The following is a 25,975-nucleotide window of genomic DNA, read 5'->3' as shown; positions in this document are numbered from 1 at the left end:
TTTTAACGGTTGCTGTAATCCGAAAAAATAATTCAAAAATTCATATAATACTTAATCAATACCTTTGACTTCACGGTAGAACATTTTGTATCAAATTTCTTTAGAATAATATACCAAAATGAAGAGGTATACTGAAATAGGAGAGAATTAGTACGAGTATTTTGATTTTCAATTCCAATTCGATATGTTTTAGGGTTGCGCACCTGGATTGACGATGTCCTGAATTGAAAATTCATTTTGTCCTACTCCCAAAGGTGGCGGTAAGGTAGGGTAGGCAATTATTTATACACGGTCATATGCGACGAGTTGCCACCATTGATCCAAAGACTCAAAATATTATTTTGAACTAAAGGATGCCTATTGACTACCAATCATTTGTGTTTATTGGTCTGCTAATAAGTAGCAAATTCACTTGGAAAATTTCTAAAATAGAACTGACTTGCTATTAGGAGTTTTTGAATGATATTTATTAAAGAACCTGCTCTTGATAGAGATGTGATTCATTTTGATTTAATTGTGGTAGGTTCATTTAGACTAGATGAGGAGTTCTGATGGAACTATACTTCTGGAATTCGGCATTCGAATGACTGATATACACTATCTACACTCAACTCAATCGGATCTAAAATAAAAAAAGTTTTTTTCAACACGAAATTTTGCGAAAAAGCTTGCAATTTCTACTTTAAATATACTGTATACATACAATGAAAACCCCTCTCGATCTGAGTTATAGGGTTTTCCAATAAGATGTTTCATTTTGATATAAGAAACGAGTATATTTTAAGAGATATTCAATGGATATAAGAGTAATATTGCAAAGCAAGTATTGCTCAAGGCAAATTGACAAATTGAATGAAGTCTTTATATGGATGAACAAATAATTCCAAAATCCATAACAAGAGTTCATGCATTCACATGATTTTGACAGTGCTAAAAAACTGAACAAAATAACTGGATGGACTCTGCAAGCAGGTTCATCTAGTAATCGCAGATCAGTGGTTCCCCCATAGCTTTATTGGTTTCGGTAGATCCCCTCAAAATACATACAGGGTGTATCTGAATAACACTGAAAAAATGTAAGAGGTGATTCTGTGATGAAAATCAAGGTGAGTATTTGGTATAAATTTTTTGAAAAACCTTCCCGCGGAAAAGTTACACCTCTCTGACCATTAACAAAAAAAATTGGCCCATTTTGCTATTTTTCGCGTATATTGATCTAAAGACACGAACATTGGAACATTGGTAAATATTATTTACCACTTTGGGTATCACAGCGCTAGATGGACTTATCGATATTTTGGTGGATGCATTTTTGAAGAGAGTTGCTCAAACCACACGGTGCACTGTTTCATTAAATTAAAAAGATGCTTTCTTCAGTGTTTGGGCAAATTAGTTTGTTGCAGTGGAGGGCAGGTGGGCCCAGGCCCCCCTATAATTTGACATTCTAAGGCTAAAATAATTACAAGACCAGCAGAACCATAATTCCGCTTCACTTTGGCCCCTCCAAAAAAAATCTGGCCCCCCTTGGCCAGCCCTGTTCGAAAAGCTGGTGTCGTCACTGGTTTGTTGTTCCTTAACTTTCCTGACGAGTAAGCTCATACCTACTGTGTGAATAATCCCTGTAATATGTGGTAAAATGGTGCAGAACAAGGAAATCCCTAAGATTTTCCATAGATCAGTCTAAATTAAATAAATCAGACTTAAATTAAGTCCACGTGTCTATCCAATTAATCTAATTTATTTCAGGATGAGTATATAATAAATGGATGATTCCACTCTAAGAATGAAAAGATATAAAGACAAACTGATACAAAAGCGATTTGGAAGATGATATATTTTTATTTGAGAGTAATTTCATGGGCTATGGTGCAGACTGCAGATGTAATGTGTGATGTGACAACTCAATGCCATTGCCATATGATAAACAATAATATGTAAAATCATTTCACTACTAAAATTTATTTTGGATGGTCCTATTAATGCTCCACTGCACTAACAGTTTTTAATGTCCTATCATCAAAGACACACTGTCTTCAGATTCCCAATTAATTTCAAGCCAAGGGCGTAGAAATAGGGGGTACTGGGGGTTATAACCCCTCGAGATTTCCGAAATATAAAATTTCAGAATTCTCGCAAAGACAAAGAACGAAAATTTTCCATAAAATGAACGAATATTCATTTTAATTATCTTTGAAATCTACACGGCAGTGAAAAATCAGTCCATTTTACGGTTTATGAGTATATTATCGCTTTCAAAATGAGTAGGTACTTTTATTGCACTACGAGCACGTCTATGACCGAGGTTTATTATTTTCCTTTATTTATTCGCTTTGTCGGTGTTGCCCCTTATTTTCCATCTATGATTTTCGCATTCGTCTTCGGTACCTATACACTTACCCGTTGTTTTCGTTTATTGTATCATTCTCGTCACAAAATTTCAATACTGTAGTTATCAAAGAACTGAACTGAGTAATTCGCATCGAAAAATTATCTGGGCTGTGTTGTACAATTTATTGTGTTTCATTCAAATTGCAATTTATCAGTTTTGAATTGACTATATCTACACGGTGTTCCTAAATTGACAAATTTCTCGGATCATTTTCAGAAAAAAGTCCTATAACAGAGGAGTCCACAAACGCTTTGTTTTTGAGATAGAGGTGTTAAAGTTCAAGTTTTTTTCTCATAGCACCTTCCCTTCAGAAGTTACTCAACTTGAATTGGCATAGAAATTCCAATTTAAAGTTTTCATCATGCGATATGCGCTAATTTTGAATGCTTCTTTCCTCCAGAACTATTTTTTGGTGAACCACTGGTAGTTAAGAAAAATATAAAAAGAAACTCTGGTCTAGTACTACACTTTTTGGTTTGTTGTAGTTTTGTCGTATCTGCTATCACCATAGTAATCCTCAGGAAAATCCAAATTGTTATGGAGATCCATTTAGTGATGAATAGATTAATTATAAGTTTTGGTATTTATTCACCCACTCCGTATCGAAGATTAATAAAAATTCGATAAACTGATATGACTATGAGCATCACTAAAAACTACGACTACAAGAAACACCCTGAATCTCGCAAACAAAGCGTTTGCGGGCTCATGTTTATGGGAGTATTTATTTTATTCAACTCCAATTTAGGAACACCCAATATAAGATAAGATAAGAAAAGAAGAATCAAATTGGTAATAAAAAAATTTATTTCGAGTAATTTGTTTCAAACTTCGATATCAAACCTCCTTTTTTCACAATACAGATATGAGTAAACGTTGTCGTCAAAAATTTTTTTTCTATTACCAAACCACCACCCTCCCCACCCTAGTTATATTTATTTAAAAATACTTTCTGAGACTTACTGATGTTTCAGTGGGTGCCCTTGTAGGTGAATAATGGATTATCCTCTTGATTCTGTAATTTCGATATTATAAGGCTCATTACTTTGGAAGTAATGAAAGCATTTCTTTTTTTTAATGTTTTGAAGGTGACACGGCTCTTTTTTCAAATCTTTTTATTTCCCTTGGAGAATGATAAGACTGATAAGAGTTGATTTTTAAAAATCCGAAAGATGCCGGAATGTCCATTGTTCTTCTAAATACTCCACATTACTTTATAAGATTAACAAAAAAACAATGAATGTTTTGCAGAAAGTCGCCACCAGATGTCTCATTTTAAAAATTTGCATACTGCGCAGTCTGGACTAAACCAAAGACTAGATATAGATATATTAACTAATAACTAATGAGTTTCTCGCCATCGGATATTTATTAAATTATTATGTACAAGATCAACAAGTCATTTGGCCTTGTGAATAAATGTGATATTTCTGCTTGAATATTCAAAAAGTGAATTATATTTTTTTAAATATTTATTGTTTCAAAATGAATGATACGAAGAAACCCCCCTAACCCGTTTTAATTCAACGCAAATTGTAGATCCAAAACAAATATTGAATGACGCGGAAATAAAAAAGGAGAACTTAGAGTTGGTTGATCTAAATTTTGTCACTCCTCTTGAGTGCATAACATGGATGGTGAAAAGAAAATTGCTGAAAAACACTAATTTATGTGCGATGTATGGAGAATACGGCTGATGTGTTTGGACTCCCCTTTTCAACATTTCGAGCATTGCCAGGCTGTAAAATCACTTTATCATATCTCTCGTTGTATTGCGGCCGTTTGTCTTTCAATGCTCGGCTCAAACGCAATAATTAGTTTTAACAACTCAAAGTACACTACGCCGAGCTGGTCCCACCAAATACTGATCATGGAACCATGAATATTCGGTTTGACCGTAGACGTGGATGCATGGCCGGGATATCCCCATGATGCGCTTGGGATTATCGTAATGAACTCATTTTTCGCCTCCAGTCACAATGCGATGCAGAAATCCCTTCCGTATTTGCCTTGCAAGCAGCTCTTCACAAGCAAACAAACGTCTTTCAACATATCTCGGCTTCAACTCGTACGGCACCCAATTTCCTTGTTTCTGAATCATTTCCATGTCTTTCAGGCGTTTTGAAATGGCTTGTTGCGTCACTCCCAATAATCCTGCCAATTCTTGTTGCGTTTGACACGAATCTTGATTAAGTAATGCCTCCAATTCTGCATCTGCGAAAACTCTGTCTCTTCCACCGCCATGCTGTTCTTCGACGTCAAAATCACCGTTCTTGAAGCGTTGTAACCATAGACGTATCAAAGGAGGATAGGATAATAAGTCTATGGTTGTAACCACTCTCGGCACGTTCTTCAACTAATAGCGGCCTCGACATATGTAATTGAGAGCATTCGATGAGCCTCAGCCGCAGATTTTTCATATTGAAGCAGAAAATGAAAACCTCCTGCATATGACGAGAATTTGGCTCGTAAGTCGACATGTATAGTCGAGAATAACTTTATGATGCAGAAACAAATCGACTAATATTTCGATGGCGTTGTGTTTACAAATACCTAAGCTTATTGTATGACATCTACGATATATTTCTTATGACTACCACTACAGTGACTCAATATATTTTCAAGTAACTATAATTACCACTTACCGCTACAGCCGTCTACTGCAAAATGGCGAAAGCAAAGTTGTACACTCGATATATCGGGTGTCCCAAACTCGGTGGCCTATTTGACGTTTATGGAAAACTAATCATGATTTTGAGCTGAAAATTTGCATATTGGGGTTTGAGACAATGATCTTTCTCCCTAAAATATTTTCAGATCTCTACAACTTCCGGTTATACCGGAAACAGACTACTACTTCCTCATTTCAAATAGCACACCCAGTATATTATTGCATCATTAGATAGCTTTTTTGATGGCAATTTCGGCAATATGCCATACCTTGGGTAAAAATTCAACGGTTCATGAGTTATTGGGATTCTTATGAAAAAAAAGGTGGCGATGAGGACTCACATTTTTTTGAATATTTCAGCAGAAAAAGCCTCTTTCGAAAAAAAATTGTTTTGTTTCGTTTACGCAAATACGTAGTATTATAAGACTGTTTTCGGCTTGGACCAAAAATGTACAGGGTGTTTATAAGAGGATCATGAACTTGGACAACTCAAATTCATCAAAACTCAAGATTTTTAAATTAGAACCTATATTTTTTATTATTTCAGTCGATTCTACGTACAAAAATAGTGGGGGTTACTTCAGCAAACCCTATACCTAAAATGAATACTTCAAGAGTTATCGGGGAAGAACTTCAAATGAGGAAAAACCGCTATTTATAACTGTGGGAATAACTGTCTGACTTTCGTAAAACACAGAAAGAAAATAAAATTCGATGTTTGGATAACTAAATTTTACATTTCATGAATTTTAATTAATTTTTCGTTGGTATTGTTGAGAAATCCATAAACCAATACAATTTTCAATTACGAATAATTCATTACAATGCTTGATATGTCAAATTTAGTTATGGAAACATCGAATTTTATTTTCTTTCTGTGTTTTACGGAAGTAACAGACAGTTATTCCCACAGTTATAAATAGCGGTTTTTCCTCATTTGAAGTTCTTCCCCGATAACTCTTAAAATATTTATTTTAGGTAAAGGGTTTGCTTCAGTAACCCTCAATATTTTTGTACGTAGAATCGACTGAAATAATAAAAAATATAGGTTCTAATTTGAAAATCTTGAGTTTTGATGAATTTGAGTTGTCCAAGTTCATGATCCTCTTATAAACACCCTGTACATTTTTGGTCCAAGCCGAAAACAGTCTTATAATACTACGTATTTGCGTAAACGAAACAAAACAATTTTTTTTCGAAAGAGGCTTTTTCTGCTGAAATATTCAAAAAAATGTGAGTCCTCATCGCCACCTTTTTTTTCATAAGAATCCCAATAACTCATGAACCGTTGAATTTTTACCCAAGGTATGGCATATTGCCGAAATTGCCATCTAAAAAGCTATCTAATGATGCAATAATATACTGGGTGTGCCATTTGAAATAAGGAAATAGTAATCGGTTTCCGGTATAACCGATAGTTGTAGAGATCTGAAAATATTTTAGGGAGAAAGATCATTGTCTCAAACCCCAATATGAAAATTTTCAGCTCAAAATTATGATTAGTTTTCCAGAAACGTCTAATAGGCCATCGAGTTTGGGACACCCGATATATATTTGAAAATATTGTTTCGAAAAACTCCTTCATAAAAATAGTGTAGTGGCATTAAAGTTTTATTTTACAGGTCAAACAAAATTCTGTGTTTTGGGAAGATCATTCTGCAGACACCAAAAAAAATATAGAAGTCCTTTGTTTGTTGACGTTCTTTAGATATTATATGTTAGGTATGAAAAATTGCTTTCAACAAAAATAGTCTATAACTTCAAACACAGAAGCAGTTCTGTTAACAACTATCAACATGTTGACTGATATTTTTGTTGTTTTGTGGGTTAGACAATAATTTTCAAAATTTCTTTCATAAAAAAACTAATACTGTGATTTTTATCGAATGTAAAAAAAAATTGTTGAACAGATAACCAACCAAACGGTTACTCTATTTAGAACAGCTAGCAATATGTAATTTGCGTGTAACTCATATAGTTCTATGGTCTCCAAGGGCACATGAGCGACATGAACGTTCAAAAGCTGCTTTCCTCATTTTTTTCAATTGGTTAGTACTTTAGAGATCTTAGGAATAAATTTTTTTTGTTGAATTTACAACTCGATAAATCCAAAAAGTAAAAACCCCTTGATGTTCAAATGAAAATAGAGTTTTTTTTAGGAAAAAGTGTAATGAATTTCAGACTTAACCATAAACAATTTCAATTTATAAGGTAGGTATATTATTAAACAATTATGAGTTTATTTATTAATAATCAAACTTATTATTGGCTGAAGGACTCAGGTCGATGGCCACAAATACATTTATTATTATTATTGAATATTTCAAAATTCATCTTATTGCATTTATCTCAAATTTTGTCACATAAAGTGAAAGCCTTCAGTTTTCGATTTCTTTTTGAGTAATTCAAATGAAGTGCTGAAAAATCGGTTGATTTCCCCAAAACTATAATCTAGATTAAAAATATGTTCTTTGGAAATGATTATTATAGTACTAAAGTAAATAAATTTTCTTGGATATTCTTGAAATGAAAAAAAGGATGATCCCAAAATTAGGTAGATCTTATGAAAACTTACATTCTTCAATGTAACTCGAAATGGATATGTGAAATTTCAATAGAAGCTGGATTTTTTCACTTTTGGAAATAATAAACTGAAAATTTGATAAGCATTATAATCTAACTTTAATTTTTGATTCGTATATATATACAATAAATGGATCCTTGAACTGATTCATTAAAATATTTATATAAGAAAAATTGAATCTCTATAACGATTTGAACATTGATTTTATATAATCTCAACATGATAATAATTTTGTTTAATATGTACTTTGTTAAAATTAGAATGTTTTGAATGACACATGCTCTCCTAGGGTGCAACTAGAATTTTCCTGATCACATTTTGCTATATCAATTTAAGGTGTATTTATAGTACCTTTCTTTAGAAATATCAAGTTATCTAATAATACTTAACGATACACATATATTAACATTCATTATAGTAGTCTATACATTGACAAAGATAGATTACTATATAGAGAGTACAGTGTTCAATACTTGTATTTGTTTAGAAGATTTGATTCAATTTGATGCGCAGGAAATCATTCGCCTGTATCAAGCCACTTATTTTCTTCTACGATCCTTTCAAAGCAGTCCATTAGGTAGAAATACTGAAAAAAAAATCCATTTCGCATAATAAATAACACTATATTTCTGAAAATCAAAAAAAAATTACTTACATAGGGTGTGAAAATTTTAAGCCATTTTGGAGTCCTATCAGGTCGAGCATATTTCAAACAGAATGCCATATTTTCTTCATCTGCTTCCCACTGACGAACACAATCCCATCCAAGCTCTACCTGCTGACTTTCTAGAGATCCGTCTTCCTTGCAAGCATGAAGCTTGATTCCATTTGCCCCTATTGCTACAATCTGAAATCACATGTTTTATTAAATTTTTGCTTCAGAGTCTATCAAAATTATGAATGAAAACGATGAATTACAAACCAATTTGAAGAAGTGGGGTATGTACCTGTCTTTTGAAGATAGTTGAAGGTAGGGTTCGCAGATTTATGAAAAAGAATGACAATTTAAAATTGACGTGTTTCACGATTTTCCATAAATATGTAATAGGCCTATTGAAAAGTCCCCGGTCTACCATAGTAAAAAACCTTTTTTTTGGAAAAATTCGATTTTGTTATTCAACATAGTTCCCTTCGAGGATGATACAGCGATTATAGCGATCTTCTAACTTTTCGATACCATTTATGAAGTACGATTTGTCTTTCGCTTCAAAATAGGACTCAGTTTCGGCGATTACTTCTTCATTGGCGCTAAATTTCTTTCCAGCGAGCATTCTTTTGAGGTCTGAGAACAGGAAAAAGTCGCTGGGGGCCAGAAAATCTGGAAATGAAATGGTGGAAGCAGAAGCAATTCGAAGCCCAATTCATTCAAAATTAATTTGTGAAATTTTTATTTTTCTGTCGGTGACAGCCTCTTTTGGGCGTCCACTGCGTTCTCCGTCTTCGGCGCTCATTTCATCACGTTTAAACTCAGCGTACCAATCAATGATGGTTGATTTTCCTGGTGCAGACCCCAGAAACTCTTCATTAAGCCAAGATTAAGCTTCAACTGTATTTTTTTCCCTTCAAAAAGCAATATTTTGAAATTCTTTTTTTTTTCCATCTTTTTTCAAATAACAAAAGTAGCTACACTCACAAACTAATGGTCGGACTGCTGTCAAATTTTGACAAGTACTAACTAAAAATCATATAGATTTAATACTAGCGCCATCTGTGCATCATACTGGGGACTTTTCAATTGGCCTAATACAGTTATCAATTCAATTCATTCCATTTGGCTTTTCCACACTGTATAATGGATATGTTACATGTGTATATATTTTTGTACAATATTTATATGTTGGTTAAGTCCATTTTATGAGTTTTCAATTCTATATTTCTCATTGTTTGATTTGTATATATTACTTTGATGAGTATAAACAAACTGGCAAATTGTTTGTAAATAGCACAATAAAATCATGTATTTATATAGATAAATAGATGATTTTATTGTGCTATTTACAAACAATCTGTAAGTTTGTTTACAGGCAGTGGCCTTATCCCATAGGGGATAAGGCCACTACCTCTGCACAAAAGATTCCTTCTGATTCAGATAACGAATCTTCGATAAATTTTTAAGTAATTAACTTTTTTAGAATTTTTGTTATTTTCTTTTTTTTTTGAAAATCTAGTTTATTCTTTTTAATGAATTTGAGAAGGTAATCAAAAAATTCCTAAGAAATTAGGACTAAGAGAATCATGAAATTGAAAAGAAAAAAAAAAGTAATGGTTTGATGACGATTAGTACAGTATTTTTTATCGAAGTCTTATGCTTGACAGTTTTAGAACATTAACATTTTGCATATATGTATTGAGAACAGATCAGTTGAAGAGGCCTAAACTGGTGGTAACTTTATAGATGACGCTTAAGGTTTTATGGATAGTAAATATAGTACATTTACAGAATACCTTATCGTTAAAGAAATAATCTAAAAGTTCAGAAAACCACAACAAATTCTAAAATTTGTATCTTTTTTCTATTTCACTACACACTTACAACATGACCATCTTTCCTTGAATCACAAGGACAATGAGGAAATACGACATCACCATAACCTGGTAATTCACGTGCCAATTTTAAATATTCAGATGCTCGAGTATTATCTTGTAATGCTTTCAGTTGATATAAGCGTTCTCCTGCATGAATATAGCCTCTGTTCACCTCATCAACAGCCTAAAACAACATAAATACATTTAGAAGTATTATTCATTTTGAATTTTGAAAAAATGTTATAGTTACGACTTCTTTTTTTGCAGATCTTTTAAAATGTACAAGATTGAAAGATTTCTATCAATGGCCTTCGACTATTTCAACGACTTTGGAAAAACTTCGTACAAAATTTCATGAAGAATTACAGAAATACTCAACATTTCAGTGACAGCACATTCAATCAAGAGATTTTGCATGTGTAAAAATGGTCTCAATGATTTATTATAACAACGTAGTGGCTTTGAAATATTTTTATTTTACATATAATGGGGTGGGAAATAGAGAGTTTACTAAAATTGGATAAGACTTGATGACACACAATTTATGATTTGTCTATTTCGTAATTTTATCATATAGAATAGTTGCCATTATAAGTGAAAAGTGGTAAAAAAACATTTCAAAAGCCACTATAATTGAATGCTTCGTTCGAAATTTCATGTTGTCAGAAACAGAACATAGAAAAAAAAAATTTAATATGTCGGCACAGCAGATTGGATCATGTTAAGATATTGAACGTAGATGTCTAATAACAATTTCATGAAAATTGATTGAAAATTTCATATGGATCACATAACCAAAACCTTACAAATTTAAAGCAGAATATAAAAAATAAATTATTCAAAATTTCTGTAACAACAGATCCGACTAGGTTTGAATTTAGCCTCAACATATGTAAAATAATAACTCCAATGTTCATAATGAATTTCAATAGGATCTTATAATGATAACCTCTCATTTTAGCCCATATTCAAGCCTACTCTGATAGAGGGTCGCTTTTGGAGAAAGTGCTTGTCTGAGAAACAGAAGAAAAATAACCTCTCATTGGCAAACTAAATAACATCATAATAAATCAAATCTTGTATATCGTATATACCTACTATATACTGTTCTGTGGTCTTCAATTGGCGTGTCAATGAACGGGTGATAAAAAGCTCAGTGTTTTTCTTGAATGTTCGAATTATTTAAGGACGCTTTAATAGATAACTTTTAATTCTTTGCCATTGTTTGTTGATCTCTTCATTTGTTAATTTTTATTCACAGTTGCCAATATTTAAGTATTATAAGTGGTTTTTTCGTGAATTAGAAATTGAAATTTTTAAAACACTCACTTGCCAAAATATGAATGAAGTTGCTAAAGGATCTTTCAGCAGAGCTATTTCTCTAGTGAGGGAAAAGAGCCATTTCCTTATACAAAGACATGTACTAGTTGCAGTGCTATAATTCTGAATGTATAAATTATGAGGATTTTCATTACACTGAAGTTTTCGTTCTGAAAAAAAAAAAAAACAAATCAAGATCTAAAAATATAATTATACATTACTTTGTACTTACCAAAATTGTACTCTACTATTTCAAATAAATAAAAATACTTTGAAGTCTCATGAGACATGTTGATCTTCTTGACTACTGCATCATAGACTTCATCAGAATTGGAACTTTTCCTCAATGATATTGTTACAACATCACGATTAGGAAGCAATACCTAAAATTATATTTGTAATTTGAATGACAATTTGGGTTGTGTTTCAGTGATTGAAATTTAAGTTTTTATCAATTACAAAAGGTCCTACAACATTATTTTCCAAAAAACCTGTCCATGTTTGATTTTTTAGGATATTGCATCCCTAAAACTGTGGTCAAATGTTTATTTTCTGGAGACCAATATCAGACAACTGAAGGATGGAGAGAAAATGAGGATTCATCGATAAATAAAATATTTGTTGGGAATTTTCTATTTTCTAAATTTTTTTCTCATAATCTCACAAAATTCCATTCCTCAGATATTTCAGAAATTTCTGGTAAAATTTCTTGGATATATATGAGATATATGGATGTTATAGGATTCATACCGATAGTTTTTCAAAATATGTCTAACTGTACAGTCAGGAATGTCAAATTCTTGAGAAATTTGTGTGCTGGACCTTTAAATTCAGCTCGACTCTTTCTTCAGAGGGTTCTCTTTATCATCATGATAGCATTTAATGCATATGCAACTGGAGATCAGATGACTGCTACCTGAGAAAAGAAGAGCCAGATCAAAATAGCAACATAGTTGTATCCCAGTTGACCAAAAGACCTATGATAGCTTAAGTGATAGCACAAAATGACAAAGAGAAAGCAGACCTCTTCGCTCAACATCTAGTCGAAACTTTTGTCCCCAATATCCCAACTGTCAGGATCTCCAACAACAGATGAATGACAACCTTGAAAGTGACACAATTGTTTAAATACAAGTGTTGAGAACAATACGACGACTGAAAAACAACAAATCTCCAGACTCAGATAAAATAACCGCAAAAATGCTGAAGGAAATGCCAAAAGAAGGATTTAAAATGACATTTTCAAACATCACCTTTGATCTAAGCTATTCAAAACAGTGGAAATTATGATGATACCGAAACCAGACAAAAACCCTATAAGTTTCTTGTCAATTTCATCTGAAATCTTGAAAAAGCTGTTCTACCAAAAACCAGCAAATGCCACAGGACAGTACACAAAATGTTCTTAAATGAGAAAAAAAACCGTACGTATATTCTGACCATGAAGCAAATAGAGCAGGTGAGTGTACTAGGCCTCTAATACAGGTTTTTCCAATAAGGGGTTTGTAGTATTTTTACTTGTCAAATGTCAAAAGATGACAGCCTCAATATGCTCACTTGCTCAGATAGGAGCCCGCTCTCTGAGCAGCTGTTACTATTGAAGTATCTTATGATATTTGACAAGTACAAACTACGCCATCACTAAAAATGGAACAACACATGCTTGGTGACTTGATTGGGGGAAACAAGTTATATATATGTCAATTGTCAAAAGATGACAGCCTCAATATTAACACTTCCTCAGATAGGAGCCTGCTCTCTGAGCAGCTGTTACTATTGAAGTATCTTATGACATTTGACAAGTACAAACTACGTCATCACTAAAAATGGAACAATACATGCTTCGTGACTTGATTGGGGGAATTAAGTTATAAATATTTGGATCCATTGATTTCTATTAAAATATACTCTTTTTTATCTTTCTATCTCTTAAACACTGCAGACCTGCCCACAACTGACCATAATAGATACTTTTGCTGATGACAGTCATACTACATAAATAGAGATAAAGATCCTGCAATAGCATCACTTAAATATACAGCAAAAATGTTTCAAACATAGAAAACGAATCCAAATCAACCCAGGTAAGAAATTGAGAATAGGAAAGTGTTCCGCAGTGAAAATCAAAAACAATAACCTATACAGCAAAAGTCATCAGTATGATACTTGGACCTATATCTAGACAAAAAACTAAAAAAAAATTAAATTCCACCTACCTAACTAACTTCTGGGAAGAGAATCTAAATTGACAGTAGATAACAAAATCTTGATATGCAAAACAGTGATCAAACCAGTATACAGTTATATCATTGAACTATGGGGATGTGCCAACTAATCAAGTATAAATATCATTCAAAGAACTTGAACAAAATTTCTTTGTGCCATGACCAATGCAACACTGCATTATGATCTGAATTTGTTTTACGTTAATGATGTGATAATAAACTAATAATATGCTGGAATTACACATAAATCCTCTCATCCAACCACTGCTACACCAACCTAAGAGAAGACTTGAGAGAACCTGGTCAATTGACCTCACATGAGAATGGTTTCTTCATTGGAAGAGTCCTCACCATGCTAAATGGAGTGCACTGAAGCCCTTTGCTAACTGATTACCATATAGTTTATGATGTATTCTGATTGCTAATAAGCTTATCATTAGAAAAAACACTCACTTTCAAATCTACTGGACTACTGATGCTTTCATCATCTTGGTCAGTTAAAAACTCCTGCATTATATCAGATTCAGCTATAACACGGACAGCACATACTCTTTCTAAATATTGCTCAAGATTTCTTCTTCTCGCATCAAGTTGCTGTTCGCTTAAAGCAAACGGCCACTTGCCAGGCAATTTTGGAAATGTAAAACCTAGAAATATTCATACTATTACTATAACATTACATATTTTCAGCAATACAATCTTTAGAGAAGCCCTACTTGGAAAGCGATACATTAAGTTTGTATATAAATTAATTCTTTGTTTTTGAGATAAAATATTGAAATTTTCTCACCCAAAAATTCTTTCTTGAGATCCACATGCAATTTTGAAAACTCCCTATACCTTCTCGAGCATAAATGTCTACCGGCCATGTAAATATTGAAGGCAACATATCTTTCGCCTCCTCTTTCTAGGTAATGGTAGTCTGGAATACTGATTGGTAGAGATCGTTTCTCGCTATAATCATAGCTTACTTGATTATCATCATTTGGTTCGAGACGTTCTGCTTCCTACGAATTGTTATCAGATGCTATAGATTTTTGATCAGCTGAGTTTTTGATCTGACTATCAAATACTAAAGAGAATAGGCGACCATACTCAGTGGGAGCACATACTGTACACTTTCATTTAAATAATTGATTATCTTTAGCTAGTTTTGAATGAAGCATAAATGGCAAATTCAATATCATTTTTGTATCATCATGTTTGCAATTTTGTGTAAACAAAAACTACTGCATAAAGGTATTTACATAAAGTCAACTTGAAATTTATCAGAGATATAAAAAATGTGAAAATATTCTGGGGTGTTGTATTTGAAATAAGGAAGTGTTTTCTTTCTATTTGTTTTTGACAAATAAAATCTTCAACTATTGCCTTCTTCAATGATAATACTTTCAAAGAGAGACAGCCCATAAAAGCTTTTGTTTGTAATTCTTTATATCTTATTTATTTTGATTCTTCAATATGAGTAATTGTTCAAATGTATCATCAAACAATGAATGATGTGCTATTTATATTTCTTCAATTATATGGCAAAAGTTCGAAAACTGAGGTTTTATTGTATAATATTACAACATACCTGTTGGGTAACAGGAAAACTAAGAATTTTTTAAACAATATTACAACATACCTGTTGAGTAACTGATATAACAGTGAGAGTCAGAATATCTCCACCAGATTTAATGAGATCTACAACTTGTTTGTGGGTTGCTCCTTCGACATTCACACCATTTCTGCAATAAAGTAAACCAATGGTGATACTTGCTTCTACTGATTCTATAAAAAATCTCTAAAATAGGTTTTGTTTGCATAAATACTGTGCAAGTATTTTACTAATATTTATATTTACTATATACAGGAATACAAACATACAGAAAAATAAATGTTTCCTCTATTCCACGAAATTTTTTGCCGTTTTGCAGTTGATTTGTTCAAAAAATTTCTTCATAAATTTCCAGAAAAGCTTTGTACATTTTTTTCTTAATTTGTACTCATACTAAGAACAGAATATTTCAGTAGTCTACTAGTCTAATACAAATTTTGGTTGTTCATAAAAGAGAGTGAATTTCATTTTCTTCTGAATACATTGAAGAAAAATTTATCATCAAGAAGAAACACATTGATTGCATAAGGATATTATGTAATTTTTGTAATTGTAATTTTCTATTTGTGATCTTAACATCCCCAACATTTTTATATGATGTAATTTTTCAATATACATACTATAAACTGATGTCTGGGTGAATGAATGATAATTATTCATGAAGTTCTGTAATAAATGATATTTCATAGTTTAAGAACTTCTCATTATGAATTAAAAACTATGAAAGTATATGATGAACGGATTGAAATTTAGTCAACAGACTTTTTTTATGTGATGTGCATCTACTGGCTAACAAATTTAGGTGATTAAGTTTAGTGATTATGGGAAAATTTTTAGTCTCAAATGAATAGACTAATAATTGGTGTCTAGCTATTTCCTGAAATAATATTTCTTTACTGCTTGTTTTCACTGTTTCGATTTTTATCAGTAGTTTATGATAAATGGAGGAAAAAAGTAAATGCATGATCAATTATTTTAAAAATGTAATTATTATTGAATATTATATTGGAGAAATTCCTTGTCAACTGTCAATTTATAAAAAAATCAATAGGTCAGTTTAAATAGTTGTAATAAACCTCTCTTTAATTTATTGAACTGTAAAGTATAATACACTTACACTTCCAAAATTCTATCTCCCTTTCTTATACCGGCTTGTTCTGCAGCCCCCGTCTCAAGTACAGCACTGACATGCTGCAAAGGGGCGTACAGCTCCCCATTTATACTTCTCAACTGACCACCTTCGCTCACTTGTCCTCTAACGTTGAAACCAAACCCAGTTTCGGTTTTTTTTATTGTTACAGCTCGTGGACCATTACTAACTTTCATATTATTGTTTACTCGACTACCTTCTCTGACAGAGTCAGTTTCTTCCATATTTTGACGTCTATCACCGATACATTTGTCATGTTGTCAACAATTTCTTAACATAACAATAGAAATGTCAAATGACTAATGAACTACTTTCTGCTTCTTAGGAGTTCTTATTGAACTATTCTGATTTCTTATATTAAAAAAATTTTCACTTAAAAAATTCAAGAAAAGCATTTTGCATGAGCACACGCTCATTGATGCACCTTTAGAAACTATATATATGATCTAATTTATTCAGATAATGTTCTTGCTGAAATAACTTTCGGTTATTTGCAGGCGCGGATCCACGGAGGGGGAACCCCCCAAATGGCCCGGGCACCTCTTAAATTTTGCCGGCCCCTCCTAGAATTTGACATACTAAGGCTCAAATAATTACAAGATCAGCTCTAATTTAACCTTCAATACATTTTGTGAAAACCCATATTAATGAACGGCAAAAAATGACGTCCCAAAATGGCGAAAGTGTCTGGGGTCCACATTTTCAGTATTTTGAGTATCTAAAAGTTCCCCCCCCAAAAGTGGGTCCTGGATCCGCGCCTGGTTATTTGGATCAGTTTTATTGAATATTAGGTATTTTCGTTGTTGCCACAGATTACGGATGTTATCCGTAATCTGTGGTTGTTGCTTAAATTTTGTATACAATATATTTTCACTTCATATTGTTCTATTGCTATCACCTTATATACTTTCAATAAAAGTCTCTTCAGGATCACCAATAATTTTTCACTTTGTTCCAGGTTTCAAAAGGCTTATGTTGGAGTTCTGCCAAAGAATTGAAGATTCCAATTGACCATATTCACCGTCGCCATATTGGTGTGCGACAATACCAACTACCCAGTGTTCCCAACGGAGAAATATTGAGTTTACTAGAAAAATACCCCTTATATCAAAAATACTATCAGCCATAGAGATAATTCTTCCACTGTCTATTTCCAAAAATAGAGCGAAGCCTTCATTTATACACTCGGCCACAGTTAATTTGTATATAAAACTACCTTTCACTAATGTTTTCATTTCCAAGGTGAAATTTTTGCGAAATATTGTCCCAATCAAGCCTATCTGGCGTAGCAGCCAGAAAAGGTACTCCGGAATTTACACGTAAACCACAATAATGAACTTTATATTGTGGAATTTTTCTAGTAAACTCAATATTTCTCCGTTGGGAACACTGGGTAGTTGGTATTGTCGCACACCAATATGGCGACGGTGAATATGGTCAATTCTAAATCAATCCTTCGATTTCCTGGATTTTTGTCAGTAATCACAAAAATAATTATTTCATTGTCAATCTTCAAATGAAATGTTTCCTTCTTTAATAGTTAAGTGGTACAATACGATATATATATATATATATATATATATATATATATATATATATATATATATATATATATATAATTTGATTCAATTATTTCATTAAATTCTGTTCACAAATATCAATTTGTATAATTATGTGCAATAAAAAGAATGTCAAAATTTGTTGAGTATTATTACTTAAGTAAAAATTAAGTTGGATGCAAAATCTCACTGAAATATTGAAAAAACTGTAATTGATATTACAGTTTTTTCACAACTTTCGGTGCAGGTTTTCATTCAAATTGTGAGTCGTTTCGAATTATGAGATAATGAGGAGCCAAAAGCGCAGAATCAACATCTTTAGTTCCATTCCCTGCCCATAAGGTCACCACAATCACGCTTATTTATTTTACCGTTGAGTCGTCACTCTTTCCCTCCTTTCTCTATGGGTTTAGTTGTTAGGAATGGTGCATAAGATGCTTGAAGAGTTGAAATGGAAATGTTAATGCACATAATAAAACCCAGATTCAAAACATTCATAACTACTCAACATCACAACATATTTCATCAGATTAGAGCATTCTCAATAGAATGTATTACCTGTGAAAGCAATATGCCTCAGAGCCTAGGGTCTCAGTGAGTAACTTATGATAACCATATTTGAAGAAATCCATATCTTTCAAACCGGCCCGACATCTATTGCATCAATCAGTAAATCGAAAAAAATCCGCTAGGCTCAAAAAAACCCGCAAGTCGGATAAAAATCCACCGATTAGCAACACTGGTATCCTAATAGCACTTACTATTTCCTCAGTCTATTTCTCAAAATATTTGGGCTACTTCTTCTGAAGACAACATATATAAAATTTTAAAAATATCATAAATTTTCTTTTGTGTTTTTATTTATTACAAATTTTGAATTCCCTAAATTTCAGTTAACTTGTAGCTACATTACATGTAAATTTAATTATCTATGATATTATTGATATAATATCAATCATAAAAACTCAGGAATAGAAATTAAAAAATATTTTCTGTTAGATAACACTCAACGAAATTCACCTTTTTCTGGAAGAAATTTCAGATATCATGAAAACCTGTACCAAACAGTTCCTAAATGTGAATCGTTTAGCTATTTCAATACAATTCTGATACGAATATCTCAATATTTTTCTTTAAAAAAAATTAAATGTGCGTTATTCCCATAGCCATATTAAGCTATTTCAATACTATTTTCATCTGAATAACTCAATATTTCTCATTAAAAACGCCTTATTCCCATAGCCATTTCAACAATCAAGCCATGCAAAAAACTCGGTATTTCTCCAAAAAAAATTAAAAACACGTTTTTCTCATAGTATATTCGCATGTGTTGCCATTAATTCAATGACTCCATCCTTCCCAACACCTCTCTTTCTTTGATACTCTGCAAAGCGATGCAAGTAGAAGCCACGTGAAGGCCAGTCCGTGTTGTTATAGGTCTATGGAAGAATCTGATCGCAGGTTAATATTCATCTTGGGAATTTCTTCATTCTATTGAAACTATGTAAGAAATGAGGTATATTTATTTATTACTAATTAATTAAAAACATTGTATTTTGCGAGAGTTTATTTACTGTATATTGTTTACATAAGAAATCTACTAAAATAACTCATAAAATGGAAATTATTTCTTAAAAAAATGATGAAACTAGCTTGTTTTCATTTTCTTCTTGAGAAGACATACCGCCTGCTTCCTCTAGTCTATATTTCCTGTGACGTGGATTGCCAGCTATCTCACTATTGCTTTGGTGGTCATCTAATGGGTCTTCTTCCGAGGGGTTTGTTGTCCCTGGTGATCTTTGCCATTCTGTCCACATGCTGGTTCCATCTGACCACATCGTCCACTTGGCACTTCTCTCTTATAATATAATTTTTCTGTCTGTCCGCCAGTTTGTATCTCGTTATTGTTCTTAGGATCTTCATTTCAGTTGTTCGCAATACCCTCTTTGTTGTAGACATATGGTCTCCGCTCCATTGATAGTTTTCATTTTGAAATATAATAATTCATTTATATTCTATATTCAAGTTAAATATCGATTTTGTAATATTAATCCTTACTAAGAAACAATTAACCACGCCACTGGAATGTTTACTGCACCTCTATTTGTCAATTTTGCGGGTTTGTTGTTTTCCTACCTCACTTTATCATCTTACTGATGCAACTTATTATAAGTTGCATAGGCTAACTCATATGTCTTTTAAGAAATTCTTAAACGCTTTGAACATACTGACAGTGACATTTATATTCTTTTTCATTCAAATGAACAGAAACCATATTAATTTTGAGGTAAACTTTCCAGTTGGCTGCATAATCACATAAGTAATTCCTTTTATGTTCAAATAGACAGAATCTATATGCTTTTCGAGGTTCTTTTCCTGATTCTTCATGCTTTTTGAGGTTATTTTTCTGATTGGCTGCATACTTATGTAAGTCACATTTATGTTCTTTTTAATTCAAATGGTTAGAATCTATATGCCTTTTGAGGTGAAACTTATGCTTGGCTGCATAATCACATAAGTGACATTTATGTTATCTTTTATTCAAATGCACAGAATCCATATGAATTTTGAGATAAACTTTCTGGCTGGCTGCATAATCACATAGGTGTTATTTATGTTTTTTTTTTATTCAAATGGACAGAATCTATATGCGTTTTGAGCTGATGTTTCAGATTGGTTGCATACTCACATAAGTGACATTTATATTCTTTTTTATTCAAATGGACAGAATCTATATGCCTTTTGAGGACATATTTCCGATTGGCTGCAAACTCACATAAGTGACATTTATGTTTTTTTTTATTCAAATGGACAGAATCTATATGCCTTCTGAGTTCTTGTTTTAGATTGGCTGAATAATCACATAAGTGACATTTATGTTCTTTTTTATTCAAATGGACAGAATCTATATGCTTTTTGAGGTCATTTTTTTGATTGGCTGCATAATCACATAAGTGACATTTATGTTCTTTTTTATTCAAATGGACAAAATCTATATGCCTTCTAAGTTCTTGTTTTAGATTGGCTGCATAATCACATAAGTGACATTTATGTTCTTTTTTATTCAAATGGACAGAATCTATATGCCTTCTGAGTTCTTGTTTTAGATTGGCTGCATAATCACATAAGTGACATTTATGTTCTTTTTTATTCAAATGGACAGAATCTATATGCTTTTTGAGGTCATTTTTTTGATTGGCTGCAAACTCACATAAGTGACATTTATGTTCTTTTTTATTCAAATGTACAGAATCTATATGCATTTTGAGGGTATATTTCCGATTGGCTGCATAATCACATAAGTGACATTTATGTTCATTTTTATTCAAATGGACAGAATCCATATGAATTTTGATATCAACTTTCTGGGTGACTGCATAATCACATAAGTGACGTTTATGTTCTTTTTTATTCAAATGGACAGAATCTATATGCTTTTTGAGAAAATATTTTTGATTGGCTGCATAATCACATAAGTGACATTTATGTTCTTTTTTATTCAAATGGACAGAATCTATATGCGATTTGAGGACATGTTTCAGATTGGCTGCATACTCACATAAGTGACATTTATATTCTTTTTTATTCAAATGGACAGAATCTATATGCCTTTTGAGGACTTGTTTCCAATTGGCTGCAAACTCACATAAGGGACATTTATGTTCTTTTTTATTCAAATGGACAGAACCTATATGCTTTTTGAGGTTAATTTTCTGATTGGCTGCAAACTCACATAAGTGACATTTATGTTTTTTTTCATTCAAATGGACAGAATCTATATGCCTTCTGAGGGCATGTTTCCAATTGGCTGCAAACTCACATAAGTGACATTTATGTTCTTTTTTATTCAAATGTACAGAATCTATATGCATTTTGAGGTTAATTTTCCGATTGGCTGTAAACTCACATAAGAGACAATTATGCTCACTTTTATTCAAATGGACAGCATCTATATGCCCACCGACATTGCTTTTCTGGTTGAAAGCAAATTGTCCTCTTTCATATTCAAGAGACGATCTCATTCCATTCTCATCAGTGTAATGCTGAACAATATCCATGATTTCGTTCTTTTTATCTTCAATCGTGTACTGAAAACTAGAACCAAAAAAATAATTGTAACATTTTCAATTATAAGAGATTTGAAGATAAAACAATTTCAACAAACACTGGAAATTTACATTCAAAAGGGTTCTTCTAAAAAATCGAATTTTCAAAATGATGTTTCAATGGAATATTTCACGAGATAAGACATCTTTGTAAAAAGTATTGTTGCTTGACTACATTGATTTTCCTTGTTAGAGAATTTGAAATAGAAATTTCAATATCACATAATATAATCGATTAGACTTTATTTCATAGGAACTATTGAAATTTTTAAGATCTAATCTACACAATTTCAAAATAAATATATTTTGAAAATTAGTATCTTGTATGTGTGTATCCTAGTGTATTTGAATGATTGCAAAATAGAGAAAATAATATTAAACAGTTTGTGTTGAACCTTCATGGTGAGCACATGTGAATAATTTCAACGTCCCTTGAGAATTTCTTCAAGAAAGTGATTATTATGAGTAAACAAATTCGATTAAATAAAATTTCTAAGCGGATTACTGCTAGCGCCGCAGTCTTCGAACTTCTCTACAAATCAGAAATGTCCCAGGTCAGCGGCACTTCTACTTATACCTCTTCAGGAGGAGAAGTACCTAAAAACTAGGAAGATTCAAAGCGTAAAAAACGAAGGAAAAAGTCAACCAAAAACGCCATAGATACAAAGAAAAAAAAACGATAATAAATCTCCTGATATCGTATTCAAAAAACCCCAATTAATAAAAGATTCAGGAATGAATCAAAACATTCCTTCACCAAAGGAAATTGATAAAGAAAATAATGAACAGTCAACATCTGCCATGTCAACAAAAAATAATCAACGACAAGAGACATCGAAAACTAAAACAAATAAACCAAAATAATAAACAGAAACCTTTAGGCCAAGATGAATGAAATCCAGAAGATGGAATATTCAAATTAATTTTATATTAATTCTGAAAACAATGAAATAGATAAAATACAAATGTCGACCATTTGGAATACGATATCTCTTATGTCCAGAGATATAATTCTCAAAACCATTCTCGGCTTTATCCTCAAATCCAATACTAATGAAAAGGAATGGGAACAAGCCCTGTCAACAGTGTGAACAGTTGTGAAAAAATAGTCAGTTACAAGAAAACAACATCGCAAAAACCGACAAATACAAGAAGAGCGCCTCAACAAACTTACTCTGTGGTGATTTCAAATATGGAAACGTGTATAAAAGAAGAAGAAATAAGTCAGCATCTTTCATCACAAAACATAGATACTGCAAAAGGATAATCTCAAGAGCCCAATCAAAACCCACAAGATTTATTAGAATAATTATGAAATTGAAACATTTGAAGCACTTTTGAATAATGGATTATTTTTCATGAATCAACACTATTTGGTATATCCCAGCCATCCTCCAGAACCAACTCCTATACCTTCCAACAAATGTTTACAATTCGACCATAAAAGGTTCTTGCTCAAATTCACCAAAATACTTCAAAATGACAAGGACCACATAATATGTCTCAGTACAAAACCAATAATGCTCCGAAGTGCTTGTCTTGTGGCGCAGAAGACCATATGGCATGGTCAATTAAATGTCCGAAACATCCATAAAAAACACATAGAAGGTATTTCAAACACTAATGTCAAGCCACTTAATAAAAAAACTAATGAAAAAGAAGATCTCTCAAAAAAACACAAGCCAGATTCATGCTCCAATAACGGTACATGATGAAATAAAAATTTTTATAATACGAAATTAATAGGCAAATTCACGTCAACATCTTGAATACTCTATAGTAACATTAACAGCTACATACCAAAAAACATCTCATAAACAATTTCAAACTTCAAAAGAGGTATAAATAGGTATAATAAAAATATTCAAAATATGATACAGCAGTTTAGAGGAAACAACTGGATTAATGCATGACACAAATTAAATGATTCCAAAGGGAAAATTTTCTACTTCAATGAAATATTTGGGTGTACAGATTGATAATAAACTGAATTTCAACATGCAAACGAAACTAGTAAAAAAGAAAACTATCACTAGAGCCTACTTTGCCAAACTAACATATAAAAAACAAGGTATATCCATCCAAAATGCTACAAAAAATTATAAAAGCATATGTCGACCTTCAATTGAATATGAACACCCAATATATATATATATATATATATATATATAAATTGTAGAGCTCCAGCAGTAAAAAATCTCAAGGTGGCAGAGACAACAGCACTTCTTAGGATCATCTCAAAAATCAGACATCCCAACAATATATTGCATAACCCGCCAAACCAAACGCTGTATTCAAGAACGAGGTAAACCAATTGATTCTTGATTTTGTATTTTCAACAGAAAGTTTTTCAATAATCTTAAAGATCTCGATGACACAACTTTTAGAAAATATCCTACACAGACTTTATTTAGAGCATTAGAAAACACATAATGTACTTTTTTTTTAAATATTTATGTATATGCAGTGTAATAGGCTGAAGGACCTCAGGTCAATGGCCATCAATAAACTTTTCTCTTTCTTTCTTTATTATTGAATTGTATCTAAATATTTTACATTATTCGGAAAAAAAGAGATGGTCAACATATTCTGACATTTTTCATTAAAATCAAGAAATTAATGGTTCGTTCATGCACCATTCCTAAGAACTAAGACTCAACCTAAGAATTGAACAAATCAATGAGGATGTTTATACATTTTACCTAAGTACTAAGAACTAATACTAGCACTAGAAAGTTGATCAACTTTTAACTAAAAACTAAGCTCTTAGTTAAAATAATGAAGTTCGCATGCACCGCATAGAATTTCAATATTAACGAGTAGCAGTTTCTTTCGTTTTATGTTCTGTTATTCGTGTTTATCGATGAAAAGTATTCGGTGTATCTGAAAAATAATAAATTTTTTCACAATCAATATCAAACATCAAAGTATAGAACAAATAGAAAGTAATTCCAGGACGTACGCTTTCCTTCACTAAGAACTAACAAGAGAGTTCATAAACGCCACTGAATTCTGAGGTTTAGTTCTTAGTTCGTAATTCTTAGGAATGGTACATAAACCAGTCATAAGACTAAGACTTAAGATCAGTTTGGAAATAATTGAAACTTTCAAAATCGCAAAAACACATCTACTTAAATGAAGAGACAATAAGCCATGTTCTTTCTAGAAATAACTTTCACTATGAAAAAAGTTAAAATTTGGTCTGCAGTATCAAGAAAAAATAATGAATGCTTACTCCAAGTCCAATGAGTTTCCTTTTTCATAGCTATCATCAGCTTCTCCCATTTCCATCTTTACTCTGTGATGATTATTTTCATCAAGGAAAATTTTTGAGTATGTTTCCATTTCTGACTTCAACACTTCGTAAATTCTCAATTTGTTTGTGTTTGTTTTGTATTATCTCTACTGTGCACGATAGCATAAAGCTTGTCTGTTTTCCCCGACTAAAAGATAATGTTCCCAATATACAAAAAAATCCTTAATTTCTCTATGATATACCCACAACGCTCTCTACGAATAAATTATCTAACCTCCTGTCAATGACATTTCCAATGCCAACCCGAAATCTGCAATTCAAAATGTTACTGAATGAGCCAGTACCAACTTAATTTCAATAATTCCTGAATGGACTGTAGTTCTGTTGACGCTATCAACTTGAGATTTTGGATGAATTTGAAATTGTTATTTCAGGGATGACTAAACACAACCGCATCACTCGAGATTCAAATTTCTAGGGTTCTCGACGAAAGGAACCCTTTATATATATATATATATATCATATTTATATGATATCTATATTCTAAGGAAGGAACTGAAATTGCTTCCTTGGACAATTTAGTGAATCG

General features: G+C 32.1%; 2 protein-coding genes and 1 long non-coding RNA gene across 4 annotated transcripts; 1 reads left to right on the top strand and 2 right to left on the bottom strand.

The window, feature by feature from the left end:
• Nucleotides 1-7,081: 7,081 nt before the first annotated feature.
• On the top strand, nucleotides 7,082-10,951 carry LOC123670947. The gene is made up of 3 exons (XR_006746024.1): nucleotides 7,082-7,271; nucleotides 8,527-8,614; nucleotides 10,438-10,951. It is a non-coding gene; the product is annotated as an uncharacterized LOC123670947 (long non-coding RNA).
• On the bottom strand, nucleotides 7,718-16,744 carry LOC123670946 (sorting nexin-27). Its single transcript, XM_045604543.1, has 9 exons — nucleotides 16,433-16,744; nucleotides 15,343-15,445; nucleotides 14,506-14,722; nucleotides 14,169-14,362; nucleotides 11,723-11,873; nucleotides 11,500-11,660; nucleotides 10,178-10,354; nucleotides 8,300-8,491; nucleotides 7,718-8,230 (listed from the first exon to the last, which is right to left on the bottom strand). The coding sequence occupies exons 1-9, from the start codon at nucleotides 16,687-16,689 to the stop codon at nucleotides 8,162-8,164; spliced, it is 1,521 nt and encodes a 506-aa protein (XP_045460499.1). The 5' UTR covers nucleotides 16,690-16,744; the 3' UTR covers nucleotides 7,718-8,161.
• Nucleotides 16,745-19,573: 2,829 nt separating this feature from the next.
• Nucleotides 19,574-25,642, bottom strand: LOC123670945 (zinc finger protein 596-like). Of its 2 annotated transcripts, none has more exons than XM_045604542.1 (2): nucleotides 25,366-25,642; nucleotides 19,574-22,119 (listed from the first exon to the last, which is right to left on the bottom strand). In XM_045604542.1, the coding sequence occupies exons 1-2, from the start codon at nucleotides 25,473-25,475 to the stop codon at nucleotides 20,637-20,639; spliced, it is 1,593 nt and encodes a 530-aa protein (XP_045460498.1). In that variant the 5' UTR covers nucleotides 25,476-25,642; the 3' UTR covers nucleotides 19,574-20,636. The 2 variants fall into 2 exon arrangements, 1 of the variants encoding a protein (XP_045460498.1); XR_006746023.1 differs by lacking the exon at nucleotides 19,574-22,119 and adding an exon at nucleotides 24,883-25,013.
• Nucleotides 25,643-25,975: the final 333 nt, after the last annotated feature.

The sequence above is a fragment of the Harmonia axyridis genome, chromosome 1 (genome assembly GCF_914767665.1).
Source record: "Harmonia axyridis chromosome 1, icHarAxyr1.1, whole genome shotgun sequence".
Classification (NCBI taxonomy): domain Eukaryota; kingdom Metazoa; phylum Arthropoda; class Insecta; order Coleoptera; family Coccinellidae; genus Harmonia; species Harmonia axyridis.
Note: the sequence above shows the minus strand (reverse complement) of the source record. Positions and strands in the feature narration are given on the sequence as shown.